General features: G+C 39.2%; 1 protein-coding gene across 1 annotated transcript in view; it reads left to right on the top strand.

Moving 5' to 3' along the window:
* Positions 1 to 16079, top strand: part of HAO1 (hydroxyacid oxidase 1) — a 47522-nt gene that overhangs the window by 13956 nt on the left and 17487 nt on the right. The window contains exon 3 of the mRNA XM_019462550.2: positions 10734 to 10989. Within this exon, the coding sequence (XP_019318095.1) occupies positions 10734 to 10989 (256 nt within the window). The remainder of the gene's footprint in view (positions 1 to 10733; positions 10990 to 16079) is intronic.

Genomic DNA, 16079 nt, shown 5'->3' with positions numbered 1-16079 from the left:
AAATGCTTACTATGCCACAGAGGCTTTTAGGACATTATCATAGAAATCTCTCTGGTTTTATGCACAGTGGCTGTAATGAAATTTTATTTCAGCCTCCATGGAACTACATTAGCTCCTTTGCTTCATTTAAACATGAGAAATAAGAGGAAGGAGGAGATTGAGTTACTAATTCATCCCTTTGCTTCTGACTGTTATATGTCCACGCGCCACATGAGGGAGTGCCAGGACCTCAAATAGAGAGAAATTGAAACCACCTAAGGCGTTCTAGGAATGCTCAGTATATTACAAATTCTTAGTAAAGTGTCAAAAAAAAAAAAAAAAAAAAAAAGAAAAAAAGATTTTAAAAGAAATTCCTGCCCCTGGATGCAATTAGAGGCTACCACACAGGATTTGATAGGCCATAAAACCATTAAATCTAAACACTTTCTTTTTGAGCCTAAAAGGCTAGAACATTCCAAAGTGAAGTTTTGGGACTTGGCTATGACTTGACCACCTATTAAGACGCAGGTGGAAGAGATGGCAGAGTAGCACAAAGAGCCATACAGACCCCAAAGAACTGAATTAGGGCATAGGTGAGAGCTTTAGCTGTTGGATTTTCTGGATTTTCCGAGATTAAGTGATCGATTTTGACATTGAGTGAAAGACCATTCAGCAAGAAAAATTGTCATTTCCTTTGCTCCAGACCCAAATGATATATTTTTGAAAGCTTTATTGATTTATATATTTATGTGTTGTACTAGGTGACCGAGCAGATATACATTTCAGCATACCTATGAGGAAAGTATCCCATTATTCTTAATTTTACCTAAATACAGGAAAGCGTGAGATATCTTTATGGAGCTTTTTTTTTTCCCCCTGAAGTGAGTGAGTGCCTTTTATGCACCAGATACTGGACTTCACAGCCCCATCATTAATCCTCACAATAGACCTGTGATGTAATTATCATTTATCATTCCCCTCATTTGACAGTGGAGGAGAAGGACGCCCTTGACCAAAGTCTAGGGCTGGCCCATGATCAAGATGGGGCTTGAACAGCAATCTGCCCTCTAGAGTCTGATCCAGTTATTTGTCTTAATCCATTAACAAAACTAAGGAGGAATAAGAAGAAAGGACAGTTCACTAAAACTTTGTCCAAATTATATCATTAAACATTTGGAAGAGAATACCTCTTTGCTTCATTGTAGTAAAAATCAACCAATTCTCACCTTTATTTTCAACCTATTTCAGCTCAATTTTATGTTTTGGACATTCTTTTCCCACAATCAAAATTCAGTGGACATGCCTATTCCGCACACACAACTCACACACAACACATAAGCATAGACACACACACATATATACACGTATACATATATATACATTCACACATATTAAAAGATTATGGACCTTTTTTATATATATACATAGGTATACAAAAATATATAAAATGTATATATGTGCATAGATATATCAACACTTTATATCTAAAAATTTTCCAAGAAGTGGTAGATTCGGGGTTGAAACCACTTTGCAGTAGGACAAACTTCAATCAAAAACAGCTAGTAAAAAATTAGCCTCCCACTACATTAAAGACCAACATCAAGTGGTATGATTTTTAGTATCTCGCACCAGAATTTAAGCTATTGGGCAGCTTTCTTGAGAACATGAGATTGCTTCTTCTCAAATTATAAGTGTGCCTGATGACATTAAAGCATGATAATCCAGAAGTCAGAGGCTCACGTGTGTGTTTCAACACCGAGGTTGTTATACTGAGGGAGGTTAATTGAGGTCAAGTGCAGGCTTGATCTGCCTTGAAACCATCATAAAAGGCATCTCACTATGGTGTGGTCTCCATGTGATCTGTCAGTTATATGCCAGGACCTGACAACTTAATAAAATGACAGAATAATAACCTGGGGATCATTACAGTAAAGTTAATGTTTTAGTCTAATGCAGAGTTCTACCCCAGAGACACAGTGGAAGCAAGAAAGGGAGGGCACAGATGTCATTGGGACTAGTTATTTCTTGGAAATCTTTCAATGCAGACAAAAAGAGCTCTCAAAGTTAGTGACAGTGTGATCACTCAAGGTTAAACTGCTCCGGATTTAGACAATGGACCATCTTGAAAGCCCTGGAAAGGTGAAATCTGGTTTTCTGGCCTTTCTTGGCAGTGTTGAAATTGCTTAAGTTCCCTAAATCATAAATTAAGATTTGTTTGACCACTTCTAAGTATTTCACAGATAATTATAGTGGAAGTTTCAAAACATTATTTTTCTAAGTAATCTCAAATTGTAATTTTAGACGTGCAGACAATAAATAATTTTTACTCCATCTTTAACAACTCTGTAAATGGCAGTTCCTGTGTGAAGAAAGGTGGGCACACCCAGTGGATGTTAGGGTGCACATTTATGCAAACACCTTAGTGTGTCAGACCCTGAGTTTTGAACCACACAACTGCTTGGTACTTTGTCATTGCATATTTTCCCCATTGCACAATGACTTCCTGTGCAGAGGACAGAATGCATTTTCTCAACATTTTCAGCACAGCTGTCTTGGTGACTAAGTTTTGCAGGAGCTTTTTAATCAAATGCACCTAAAAATAACTTTAGTCACTTTAATCATGTTATCCTTTTTTCCTTTAAAAACACAATTTTGGAAACATAACTCACCTTTCCCATAAAAGAGAGCTATTTTCAAAGAAATAATTTGGACCCAAAGTAGCACATTGCTTAACCATTCTGCTCTAATCTGGAAATATGATTGACCCACATGAATTAATGTTTCAAATAATAGACGTTTACTGCCACTGGTAACTACTAGTTTACAATTTCCTCTGTGGTGGTGGTGGTGGTAGCTGTGGATGAACATCATCCTCAAATGTATTATAATTCCCCTCCCTGTCAAGCCTAGCATGATAAGCTTTAGTTTTACTTGGTGATGCAGCATCTTATCTATATGTGTAAGATTGTTGGACAAGACATTAAACATTTGGAAGCTATTTTATAATTGGTGAACTATCTCATCTTTCAGTAACTTCCCTCTCTCTTATCTTCTGCAATTTTATTTTTATTTTGTTGTTAATATTTGTTTCTAACCCCAAATCTAGGAAGCTGGGCAAGTCCTAGATAAGGAAGGTTCTAAGATACGTCTGATGATGGGGCACCTGGTGCCTCAGCTGGTTGAGTATCCACTCTTGATTCTGGCTCAGGTCATGATCCCAGGGTCATGGGATGGAGCCCCTAGTTGGGCTTCATGCTGAGCATGGAGCCTGCTTAAGATTCTCTCTCTCTCTCTCTCTCTCTCTCTCTCCCTCTCCCTCCCTCCCCCTGCACCTCTCCTCTGCTTGAGTGCTCTCCCTCACATGCTCTCTCTCTCTCTCTCTCTCTCGGTATATGTGTATATATATATATATATATATATATATATATATATACACATACGTATATGTATATATATCTATATATATATCTATATATACATATACGTATGTATATATATATATATACGTGTATATATGTATATGTATACATATATATGTGTGTATATATATACATATATATGTGTTTATATATGTGTATATATGAGTCTCTTGGCACATTATGTATATATATGTATATATTATGTATATATATGAGTCTCTTGGCACATTTAACCATTACCATATATATATATATATATATATATGGTATACCACCATGGTGTATATACATACATATATGGTGTGTATATATATATATATATATATATATATATATATATATATGGTATATATGGTATATGGTATTTGATATATATGGTGTATATATGGTGTGTGTGTGTGTGTGTGTATATATATATATATATATATATATATATATATATATATATGGTAATGGTTAAATGTGCCAAGAGGCTGTTAGTATAATGCAATTTATTCCTTGACTTTAAAACTAGTAAGGGATGGGGCGCCTGGGTGGCTCAGTCGGTTAAGCGGCTGACTTCGGCTCAGGTCATGATCTCACGGTCCGTGAGTTCGAGCCCCGCGTCGGGCTCTGTGCTGACAGCTCAGAGCCTGGAGCCTGTTTCAGATTCTGTGTCTCCCTCTCTCTGACCCTCCCCGTTCATGCTCTGTCTCTCTCTCTCTCAAAAATAAATAAACGTTAAAAAAAAAATTTAAAAAAAAAACTAGTAAGGGATGAATGTATAAGAAATAAGAAAATGTGGCAGATTTACCTGTGCCCTCCTCAAAGGGACAACAATGTAGAAGACAGACAGATTCATTGGCAAGATGTTTCTGGCAACTGGCAAGCTGGGAGCCAGACACTACCCACCCTACCACCACTGGTCAGTTTGCTGTAAGTCCTAGCTTTACTTATGCCATCAGTTATATCCAACTAACTTGAATGAGTCCTTGAGAAAGAAAACATCCACCTCATTGTTCTAAAAGTATAGTCCACAAAACAAAAACATTAGCATCACTCAGGAGCTTGTTAAAAATGTTAGATTTCACATCCCACACCAGAACTACTAAGCCAGAATCTGAATTTTATCAACATCATCACATGATTTCTATGTATATCTGAACTTGAGAAGCACCGGACAGAGCCTAGAATGAAAGTCTTTGGTGGCTCCCAGCCAATGATGTAGTTTAAATCCTCAAAGATGAAACAGTGTTGGATGTAGCATGAATATCATTCCCACCTGAAGACCCTATAAGATCTTCTGAAAGCCTGTTGATACCAGGGTGACTCGAAACCAAGGAGAGGAATGTGTACAAAGTGGTTTTTGATTAAAGAATTTGGACAGGTAGGCTTAGTGTCCCCTAAAATTTAAGTCCACAGTAGGCTTCCTGTCTTCTCTCCTCTACATCCAGATTTCCTAGATAAGAAATGAACATTTTTATTAAGGCTTGCTTGATGGAAAGCAAAACACTGCCAAGATGTACAAGCTCAATTGCATTTCTTAGCCATACAGGGGATTCTGCCAGTTCATGCCACTTTGCAAAGCTACTTACTTGTTCTAGCCCAATTAAATCACTGTACATTGGAGCTTAGGGTTTGTATCAACTCCAGAAGTGGTTGCATTGATATCTAAGATGAGTTGATGTAAATAAACCTCAGTGGTTGATTATAGGTTCCATAGTGTAGGAAATTGAGTTAGATCTACTGAATGGCAGTTTGGGGAGGCAGAACTACATTTGACTAAGGTCAAATCTTATACCAGATTATTGAAGACCCTTGTAGCATTTCCCCAGACTAGGGCATGTGATTTCACTCTAATAAGAAATTTGTTGTGGGTGGGTTCTAGGATAACTTTTATTCTGTTAACCAGAACGCACAAATGTTTTTCACTGTCCCATAGCCAGTGTGGGAGGGACGGGATTGTGGGTGACAGTAAACAATGATATTAAATGCATTTATTTCCATATTATTATACTTATGGTTTTATTGCAAATAATGCAAAGAAAAAAATATAGTGAGAATTTCTTCCAGGTATTGCTGTTGTTGTCTTACTAAGGAAATGCTGACAGCCTCTCAGATCTACTCTGCAGACTCTCCTCAGAAATCTGTAGACAGATAAGGGATAGAGGTGGGGAGTGGGGAAAGGCATGTTTTTGTTGCACCTCTCATATTATTTTCTGTTGTCTTGTCCCTGGCTTTTCAAAGGAATGTACACCCTGGGAATGTAGGAAGTATCTGCTTTGATATTCTTTTCTTATATCAGCCCTATCATGGAGTTCCTTGGCCTGGAAAAGATTCCTCTCTCCTTTGAGAGCTTTCTTGTTTAAGGGAGTGAGCATTTGACACTCTCTTTGCAAAGAGGAATGGGTGTCTTGATCATCAAAACCAATGCTGGGAAAAGCTGGGTATAGAGAAGATGATGAGTAATGATAAGAAATCCAGGTCCTTGTCAAAATTCTGAGTTTATAAGGCTATCTAGGACTTCTTTTCCCATGTAGTGTTAGGCATTCTCTCACTTAACCCTTTAAAATCGCATGGCTTCAGAGTTTACACAGAAAATGTTCACAAACCTTGCCTCAGTGTTGACTGTCTAGCAGTGTTATGAAGCAGACAAGATAGCAGCTGTGGTTACAGATATTTTGCAGATGAAGGGTGCCTCATGGATGGCCAGCCTGGGACAGTAGCCCAGGCTTTCTGACTCTCAACCCATTATAGCTTGTTGTTTTTTCAAGAAATACATATTATTACCTAGGTCATTTCCAGGGCTTTATCTTCAATGCTTTATAATTTTTTAAATGTTTATTTTGAGAGAGAGAGAAAGAGACAGACAGAGCATGAGTGGGGAAGAGGCAGAGAGAGAGAGAGACAGAGATAGAGAGACAAAGAGACAGAGAGACAGAGGAGACCCAAAACTTGAAGTGGGCTCCAGGTTCCATGCTGTCAGCACAGAGCCTGACATGGGGCTCGAACCCACAAACTGGGGGATCATGACCTGATCCATAGTTGGACACTTAACCGACTGAGCTACTCAAGTGTCCCTATCTTTGATGCTTTAATGTCTACAACCTTACTAATGTCTCTTTTAGTGATATGTGTGTGTGTATCTCATATGCATTTTTTAAAAAATTTTTTTAACGTTTATTTATTTTTGAGACAGAGAGAGACAGAGCATGAACGGGGGAGGGTTAGAAAGAGGGAGACACAGAATCTGAAACAGGCACCAGGCTCTGAGCTGTCAGCACAGAGCCCGACGCGGGGCTCGAACTCACAGACCACGAGATCATGACCTGAGCCGAAGTTGGCCGCTTGACAGACTGAGCCACCCAGGTGCCCCTCATATGCATTTTTTATAACAATGGCATAATGTACTACTGCTGTCTCTAAATAAAGAAGAGGAAAAAATTAAAATACGAATACATCTAGAGCATTAAAGCTTTAGGTTTTTATTCTTGAAAATATATCTTAGGGATGATAAAAGAGGGAGTGGGTGAAAGTAAGGAAACAGAGTCGTGGGATGTCATATGGGATCAGTGTTTACTTGATTGTGTATCCTCCTGGATATTGTACCTCTAGGATATGCTGGCTATAATGAAAGCCAAGATTTTTAGACTTGGATCAACATTAGGGACTTTCATCTTGGGCAAGGGCCAGGCCTTGTCTTTACCACCTCAGATGTGATCTCCATTTTGCTAGGAGTTATGAAAATGCAACATACGCTGGAGTCTTCTGTTGCTACACCACAAGCTGGACACACAGCTCCACGCAAGTGAACCACTGTCCCTTGTAAAATGAAATCTAACAGTTGCTGCTTTTGAGAGCAGGTCAGAGTTTCATTGCAGAAAATTAATATGGAGTGAAAACGGGCTTCAAAAACATTTATGCACTGGACTAGGATAACTCTAATTAGAATTTTATAACAAAGTCTGACTATGCCAAGTGATTTATAAAATTAAAAAGCTTGTAGTTTTTGTCCTCAAAGAGCAATGTGGGCTAGAAGGGTATTTTCTTTATCAGGCAAAAATGACATTTGAAACATTTAGCAACCAGTACAACGAAAGACTTTAACCAATTAGAAGAGATGCTCAGATGCTGGTTTCTAGTGCTCTAACAGCATTCTGGATGCCCAGCAGCCCTGCCAGGCATTAACATTTGAATTTGTGGGTTGTAGGGGTGGGGGTCCAGGGATTCCTTGAGGAGAGAAGAGAATGATGCCACAATGAAGGGACTCAAGAAGGAGGGTCATTTCCTTCAGAGCCATGGTTATTTGCCAGTTAGAATGGAAGTGTTTCAATATTTTAACAGGAAAAGTTGTGATTGTCTCTCTGAATGGTCCTTGCAAAATCCCAGGGTGCTCTATCTCATTCAACATAAAACTGTGTTGAAAACCATAGATGTAATTCATCCATAATTGTCTTTTTTTTTATCACAGCATATGATCACAGGTGAATGGGGATCACAGTGGGCAGTAATATATGTTCCAAGGATCATGAAGCCTTCTAAGTTTTGCTCCTGTTCTCTCCTGGGAGTAATATATAGCCTCAACTCGTAGTATGTCAGCACAGTCTCTGAAATTCTCTCTGCATCCAGCATTTTCTCCTGAAGTAAATTCGTTAAATCACCAAATATTTATTAAATGCCTACAGCTTGAAACATTGGTAACTTAGAAGTTTAAAGGTCCCTGATTCTCAAAATTTCAGCCCCATATGATTTAATCATTGAAAAATAAACATTGAGCACCAATAGCTTCAGGAACCATTAGTATCAAAGCAGTAGACTCAGGAAATAGATTACATGAACTAACCTTGCTTTTCTCTGGACATACCCATCCAAGGGGACTAGACAAAAGGTTTATGAAGGTCAACACCTCTTGCACGTTTGATAGCTTAACAATTTTAATGGTCTTTGTGGAGTGTCTGTAGATATTTCTTATGAATTCAAGATCTTTTTGAGGATTCTTGATCTTTATTGACAGAGGAGCCGCTCACCGACATGATGCCTTTGTATACACTACAAAAAGGTGTCCTATCATTTGATGGTCCTCTTAGCTGAACCCCTTTGTATAGCCACACTCTGTACTGCAGTATGTGGTAGGCCCTACACCCTGGTTTCCATTTCCATGCCTTCCCAGAGCTGTTGGCATGGTAGCATCCTTCAGGGATCTGGCAAACCTACTCCCTTGGGGATGATGGCTCTGAAGGATTGGGAGAACGCATTTATCTATGCTTGATACCAGAGAGTCTTTTGGGCATCTAAGAATTCTATCTAGAAAGATCATTGCCCTGCAGAAGTAGTCAGACATGCTGGGTCCTCATCCCACTCAGCTCTCCATTTCTGTGCGACCTTAGAGCACATCCTCTTCAGGGCATATTTTCTCTATGATAAATTGATGGTTAGGGGATTCTGACCCAGTCAGCGTTCCCTGGTGTTCCTTCCAAACAGCAGTAGATGACCTGGAGCTATTTTCCATATTTATAAATCTTAATGAAAATCATACAATGGTCTAGATGTGCATATGTGTTATTACTTAATAAGATGTGGGTTGTGACAATATTTTGCAACTCATGAGCCTCTTGAGAGCAATTCTCAAGGCACACTTGGAGGGAACAAATTAGCTGCCCACAGACAAGATAATCTCCAGTTTAGGTCTTCTTTATCTGAACTGTCACCTGAACCACAAAAATGCAGCTCCTACCATAGGAAAAGTAACATTTGTCCAGAACAAAATCCATTTTATTACCGTGTGAATTTAGAATTTTACTACCAAATGATAATGCTACTACTTAAATTTCAAAGTGTGGTACAGGGGACTGGCAGCATCAGCACCTTTGGGAACTGGTTGGAAAGGCAAATTCTCAGGCCCCATCTCAGACCTACTGAACTAGAAATTCTGGGGGAATGTTTGCACACTATGTTTTCACAAACACTGAAGGGAGATTTGAAAATGCACGGAAGCATTTTAGCTTCTCAAAGTCGTATCTTAAACAGCACATCACTTGATCTCAACATCACCCAAGGAGTGTCACTTGGACAACTACTTTTACTGCCATTTGATATATGTCAGGCACACAGATAAGTTGAATGACCCAGGGCCATATGATTAGTTTACATATGGTTAGAGACATATTGTCTCTTGCCATGTTTGGTATTTGGCGTACAAACATTGTATCAGTTTCTCCTCCACTAAAGATGACCCCAATTCTACTGCCCTTTACCCTTTTTTCGTTGAAAAGCTTATCCCCCATGTTCTTCCCAGTTCTCTAAGACTATTGGTTTGGTGAATCTATCTAATTTATTACTTATTTTTCACTTTCACTGTGCTCATTTCTTGATATCTTGCTCAAAAGGTTGTGAGGGAGCTGCTATGTACTTGGGATGTCTAGCATACATATTTTATAATATTAAAAAGTACAACATAAACGGGAGAATGCACCCTTAACAAAATGTTTGAAGATAAAAGTTAAAAAGTTAAAAACAAAGAAAAAAATTAAACTCTCCAACCTCTCATTAACAATTAGTTTGTTTAGGTTTATAAACCAATAATCACACTGGTACAAATGTGGAATTATATGTGTCATTTTGTAGACGTTCAAAAATATATCTTGAAATTCTTTCTGTATCCACAAATAATATTATTCTTTAATAACTGTAATAGAAACAGAATATGTACATAGAAAGAGAGGCAAAGGTAGGGGGATTTATTTGTGGACCCTGGCAAGTCTAAAACCTAAAGGGTAAGCTGTCAGGTTGGAGACCTAGAGAAGAGTTCATGTTGCAGTTTGGGTCTGAAGGCAGTCTGCTAACAGAATCCTCAGGGAAAGCCTTCAATTGATTGGATGATCCCTATTCACCTTATGGAGAGTAATCTACCTTACTTAAAATCTACCTGTTTGAACGTTAGTCTCCTTAAAACATACCTTCACAGCAACAACCAGATGTATTTGAGCAAATCCTGGAAACCATCACTTAGCCAAGTTGACACACAAAATTAAACACCACAAACATATTGCCTTTAATGGGTGTGTACCTTTCATTTTATATATGTACTGCAGTGTATCCAATCCCCTAAGGTTGGAGATTCAGGTTGTTCCAAATTTTTTCATCCCTACCCATAGTACATCTTTGGCTATTTGACTCATTTTTCTCTTCAAGATCAATTCGGAGTGTAGAAAGGAAAGCATATTTCTAATTATTTAAAGAATTGACTTCTTATTGCCAAATTGCTCTTATAGATGTTTCCACCCCCTTGAGCCACAGCCTGAAGGCTTTGGAGTGAGGAAGAATGCTGGGCTTGCCTTTATCTTCTTTCTTCCTCAGCCTGCAGGTCACTGGGAACCGGGATGATGCTGAGTTCCTGGTCCACTTCCTCAATTGAAGAAGTGGCAGAGGCCAGTCCCGAGGCACTCCGCTGGCTGCAACTGTACATCTACAAGGACCGTGAGGTCACCAAGCAGCTAGTGCAGCGGGCAGAACAAAGGGGCTACAAGGCCATATTTCTGACAGTGGACACTCCTTACCTCGGGAACCGCTTTGACGATGTGCGTAATAGGTTCAAGCTGCCACCTCAACTCAGGTAACCATGGGTCTTTCATCACCTCGGCTCCTGAACTGATCTTCTAATTCTCTTCATTTTTGTCATGTACCAGCTCCAAAGGTTTTTTCCCACGTCTATTAAGATAAAAAGAAAGCTTTTTCCAGTGTCTATTAAGACTAAGTAGCTAAAAGAATGGAGACAAAAGAAACCACATGTTTGATTCCCTATCTCCTACTCTATTCAGCAATGTTCCTCTTTCATTGTGGTTTATCAATGGGTCAAGATTCATTCATTCATTCACTCACTCACTCATCTAGGCAAAACCAATTTATCTAGTAATCTAAAATTAAACTGTGGTGGTTTTATCAGGTCATTTAGCCTGTCTGTTAGCAAGGAATTGTCCTTTTCCCTGTAATATTTTAGGACTGGACTTATATTGTGTCAAAGCTAGGAACTCCTGGAGTTTATTGAGAAAGAACCCTCGTCTCTTTAACCTGGAGGCCTTTTTTCCCCTTTGTTTTTTCCTTACCCTAGTTCCCGCCAAAATCTGCTCTTAGGTTTTTCATATCAATATGTGACTGATAGCTTTTAGGGATAAAGCTATCTGAAAAGGAATCAAAATATTCATTTTAATGGAGGACATTTTGATGATGGGATTTCAAGGCATCCATCCATCAGAGTATGTGAAAAGATAAAGGATCCTTCCTAGGATCCTAGACCTCATTTTACAATGGGCCATTGCTTACTCTGTATATGAAGTGAACACTTCTAAAAGATCCAAATCCAAAAGATTCTAAATCAAATCAGCATTCCATATAAGGACAAGAAGATTGTTAAAAGGTAGGAATTCCATATATGGTATAGAGTAACATGTATCTCAACCACCACGTAAGTCCATGTATAGTCTTATCTGAGTGTCACAGAACTATTATATAGCTCTGCTGTGTCTATATCTATTTGAGTATAAACTACCATGCATAAAATTTTGCCATCATTGAACGATATGTAAATTAACTGTGTGGTGCTATCTCTGTGATACTTCTAGGCAGATTTAGGATATTGTTTGTGTATGTGGTACCTTCAATAACCCAATGACAGAAAGAGAAAGTACTCTCCTTGACAGAGCTGTCAATAAACCTGTTCCGTGTATCCCAGACACTGGGTTACCCAAACACTCTGTCTTTCTAAGAGAACAGAAACAAAAACAAAAGTCCTGACATATTCCCACTTCTTGCCAAATCCATCAGAAGTAGACGGCTTCAAATTTCCCTAATATGAAATCTGTATTCACCTTACTTCTCTATTTTGATTACCTTATTTATTAGACTTTCTAAAATAATTAGTTTCCCGCTATTCAGGCTTCTGACAGGAAACATTCTACGTTATTTTCCCTTTGGCCATTTGAAAGAGAATTTGGTATTCCTTTTTCTCCTCCCCTCACAACGACTACTACTGACAACAATAATAAATAATACATTAGGGTGTTATACACCCTACTGTATACACTTGTTAATTAATTCTGGCTGATATCGCTTGCTTCTTTGGTGCCAGGGCCACTCTGTCAGGAGCAGGAGGGTTGATTTGCTTTCTCCCCCTTGTCCTTTGCTCCTGGGCTCCTGCCCAGATGACTAGAAGGACCAAGAGACAAAGGCCCTTTTCAGCTGTCCATGTGCTCAGGAGTGGCCACGACTCCCCGGCTTGTCACATCTCCCATCTGAAGATGATCAAATAATGAGCAACACATCCAGGTTACAGGGAACACAGGAAACACCCCACAGCCTGGTGCCCTGGACCCCTGGAGTGCACACTGGCCTTGTTTGTTCTCCTGGGCTTCGGGGCAGGCCAGCGCTCTCTGGTCCGCTCCTCAGCAGCTCACATTCAGCAGTCGAAGGCAGAGTGCACTAATGGGAGGCCCAGGCTTCCGCCTGAGGCCACATACAACCAAAAAGCTCATCTGTTACAGCCTGATATGAAATCAGGTTTTTTTCCGCAACTGACCTGACTCATAGAAGGTGAAGCCGGGCTTTTCAGAAGTGAGGTTTGGCAGGCGGGGGAGGCAGGAAATCCAGAGAAGAATGAGTCTGTAAAGCAGTGGCTCCTTCCAGCCCTAGCTACTTCCTCTGCTGGGGAGGAGAGGGGGAAGGGTAAACAGGGTGGGGGAGGATCCCGACTCTTGGCATGTGAGACCAGCCAGAGTTCAGGAGTTTGGTAGTTTCTGCTTGGTCTATATGCAAAACACATGTATGTGTGTATTATGAATGGCATGGAGCTTCCTGAAACTGAGGGAGAATAAGGGGAAGTCTCATCTGCTCTTGGAAGAAACAAAGAATGGGGCCAGTTCACTAGATTGATTGCTCAGGCTTTGAGGCAGGGGCCTTCTCCTCTCTCTACCCCCTGGAGATGGTTCATTTACCCTGAGTAAAGATTTGGCTCTTTAGTGCAACACCAAGGCAGTTGAAAGAAAAAAAAAGAAATTTCCAGCCATTGACTAAGATCAAGGTAAATCATGACACCTATTCTTTTGGTGATTTGATTATAGCCCGATAGCCCTAAAAGGACTTATTAATCACACCAGCCAGAACATATCACAGGGAAGAAGATCAGATTGCCATTATCTTCCCAGGTCTGTCATGATAAAAGTGGCCTTCAGGGCTTCCCAGGAGCAGGACCCCGTTATCTCTTTTCCCTTATCACCTGGCACCCTCACCTCCATTCACTCTTCCCAGCTGTATGGGCTTGCCTACTGTTCTTTCAACATGCCAGGCTTGCTGGTTGGTGCCTTACAGCCTCAGAAATGACTCCTCTCTCCACCTTATATGTCTTTCCTCAAATCCATGCACAACTAACTTCCTCACTTCTTTTATACTTTGACATCAAGGATGGATCTACATGTCTTTCTAGTGGAAAACCCAAATAAAAACAAACAGTAGAAATCAGAATGGAGATACAGTATGTTTGGGAATCCTGGGTGGGGTTGAGGGGAGAGAAAGATTTGCAAAGGAGAACTTGATACAGGGCCAACAGCCTCTAAATTCTTTGGTTAGGAAAATATTCAAAATGTAACTGTGTTAAACAAAATAATAACCTCCCAAAGACATTCATGTCCTAATCCCTGGAACCTGTGAATATGTTAAGTTACATGGCAAAATGGCTTTTGCGCTTGTGATTAAGTTAAGGACCTTGAGATGGGAAGATTATCCTAGATTATTCCAGTAGGCTTAATGTAATTAAAAGTGTCCTTAGGGAAGCAGGAGTGTCAAAAGTCAGAGGAGATATGATGATAGAAGCAGAAATTGGAAGGGTATCATCAGAAGTCAGGGCATGTAGGTGTCTACAAGCTGGAAAAGGAAAGGAAAAGATTTTTCTCTAGGGCCTCTGGAAGGAAAACAGCCTTATCAACACCTTGAGTTTAGTCCAGTGAGATACATTTTGGACTTCTGACCTCCATAAATGTAGTATAATAAGTCTGTGTTATTTTAAAATCCTCATCTGTGTCATTTTAAAGGTTTGCAGTCATTTGCTATAGCGGCAACAGGAAACAAATACAATAACAATGCTCTGCTGATTTCCTCTACCAGGTACCTTCTCAGCAAGGCCAAGTCGGATTATGATATCTAAACTTTCAGTTAAACCTCTACCAGCTCACATCCCTCTTATTCTGCTTTACTTTTTTTTTTTAAATTTTACATAGCACTTATGTTCTAACATACTCCGTAAATTACTTATCGATTATGTTTGTTGTTTGTTTTCTGTCTCCCCTTGCTAGAATGTCAACCCTACGTGGCCAGGTATTTTTGATTGTCTTACTTACTGGTATCTCCTAAACATCTAAAACATATAGCAGGTGCTCAGTAAGTAATGTTGAATCCATCAATGAAAATGTACTAGATTACATGAGATTTACCCAATGAAACATGACTACTAAGACATTGAACAAGAATTAGAGCTCAAACTTAAAATCCATGCCCTGAACATTTCTTCTAAGTGCCCAGAACAATGAGGAAGAAATTAGCAGGGTTATGTTCTTGATATAAATGTTTTCCTAACCAGCATCAAAAGTTAGTGGCCCATGTACAAATTTCTATATGTATTATGAATCTCTCTCCCTTTCATATTGTGTAGATATCATGGGCTCTACTCGTTATTGTTTTATATTTTGTTTCCCACCATGGAGACACAAAGCTTTGTCTTTCATGTCACTCCATCAGTACTTACAGTAAATAATATTCTCAGGCATTCAAGGCACAATGAGTTTCTTACAAAGCCAGTTCTTTCCTTTGCTTTTGGGTCATTAAACAGGGTGGGATTTGGAGAATTAAGTCCCAAGTAATTGTGTTATTACTTTGACGTTGCTCCTCTCCTTCCTTGAGAAATGGAACACTTTGGTTATCAGCAGCCACTTTAAGTGTTTCTTGTGTATATGTCATAATTCAAATAAAAATAGTATTCATGGAGGTTTCCTTCAGAAGCACTGGTAAAACACTCCATCGTGGGTCTCTGTCAAGATATCTGAAAACTTTTTCTTGGCTTCTGGCTTTGAACAACGTTTTAGAGTAACAACAAGGCTTCATTGTGCACTGAATTTTCTGTAAGGCAACATTCATTCAAGTGTTGATCTGCATTTCACCATCCAAGAATAACAACAGTTATTTATATAATTTTATCCATGTTTCTGTTTTTTCCTATCCATTTCACCCTTCCACCCCGCCTCTGCTGAAACACTGTAGCTTGTTTGGGATGGGGGTGGGGTGCTATGCAGAGTATATATACATACAGATGTTTTTCTTCTTTTCCCCCCTGGTCTTGCTGTGGAACAGACAGACCTAACCTTTTTCTTATTAACAATATTATTTAAAAGTTCGGAATTTAATATCACTTAATACCATTTCTAGGTAATATTCTGGAATAGGTCTTCATAATAAGGGTATGTTTATAGACCAAAAGCTTAGCTTAATTCAAATGAAGATGAGCACAGAATACCAAAGGCTGTGATAAAATGTACAACCCTAAATGGTTTGATAAAAAGAAATGCCTAGCTAGGTATTTCAGCTAAAATCCAAACCAAATCTCAACAAATAGATGGGTACCAGTAAGACTCTCATGAAGTTGGAATTTTCTATGATCCTTAA

Source organism: Panthera pardus, unplaced genomic scaffold (assembly GCF_024362965.1).
Source record: "Panthera pardus isolate Hobbes unplaced genomic scaffold, ASM2436296v1 HiC_scaffold_25, whole genome shotgun sequence".
Taxonomy (NCBI): domain Eukaryota; kingdom Metazoa; phylum Chordata; class Mammalia; order Carnivora; family Felidae; genus Panthera; species Panthera pardus.
The sequence above is the reverse complement of the archived record's forward strand: the minus strand, read 5'-3'. Positions and strand labels throughout refer to the sequence as shown.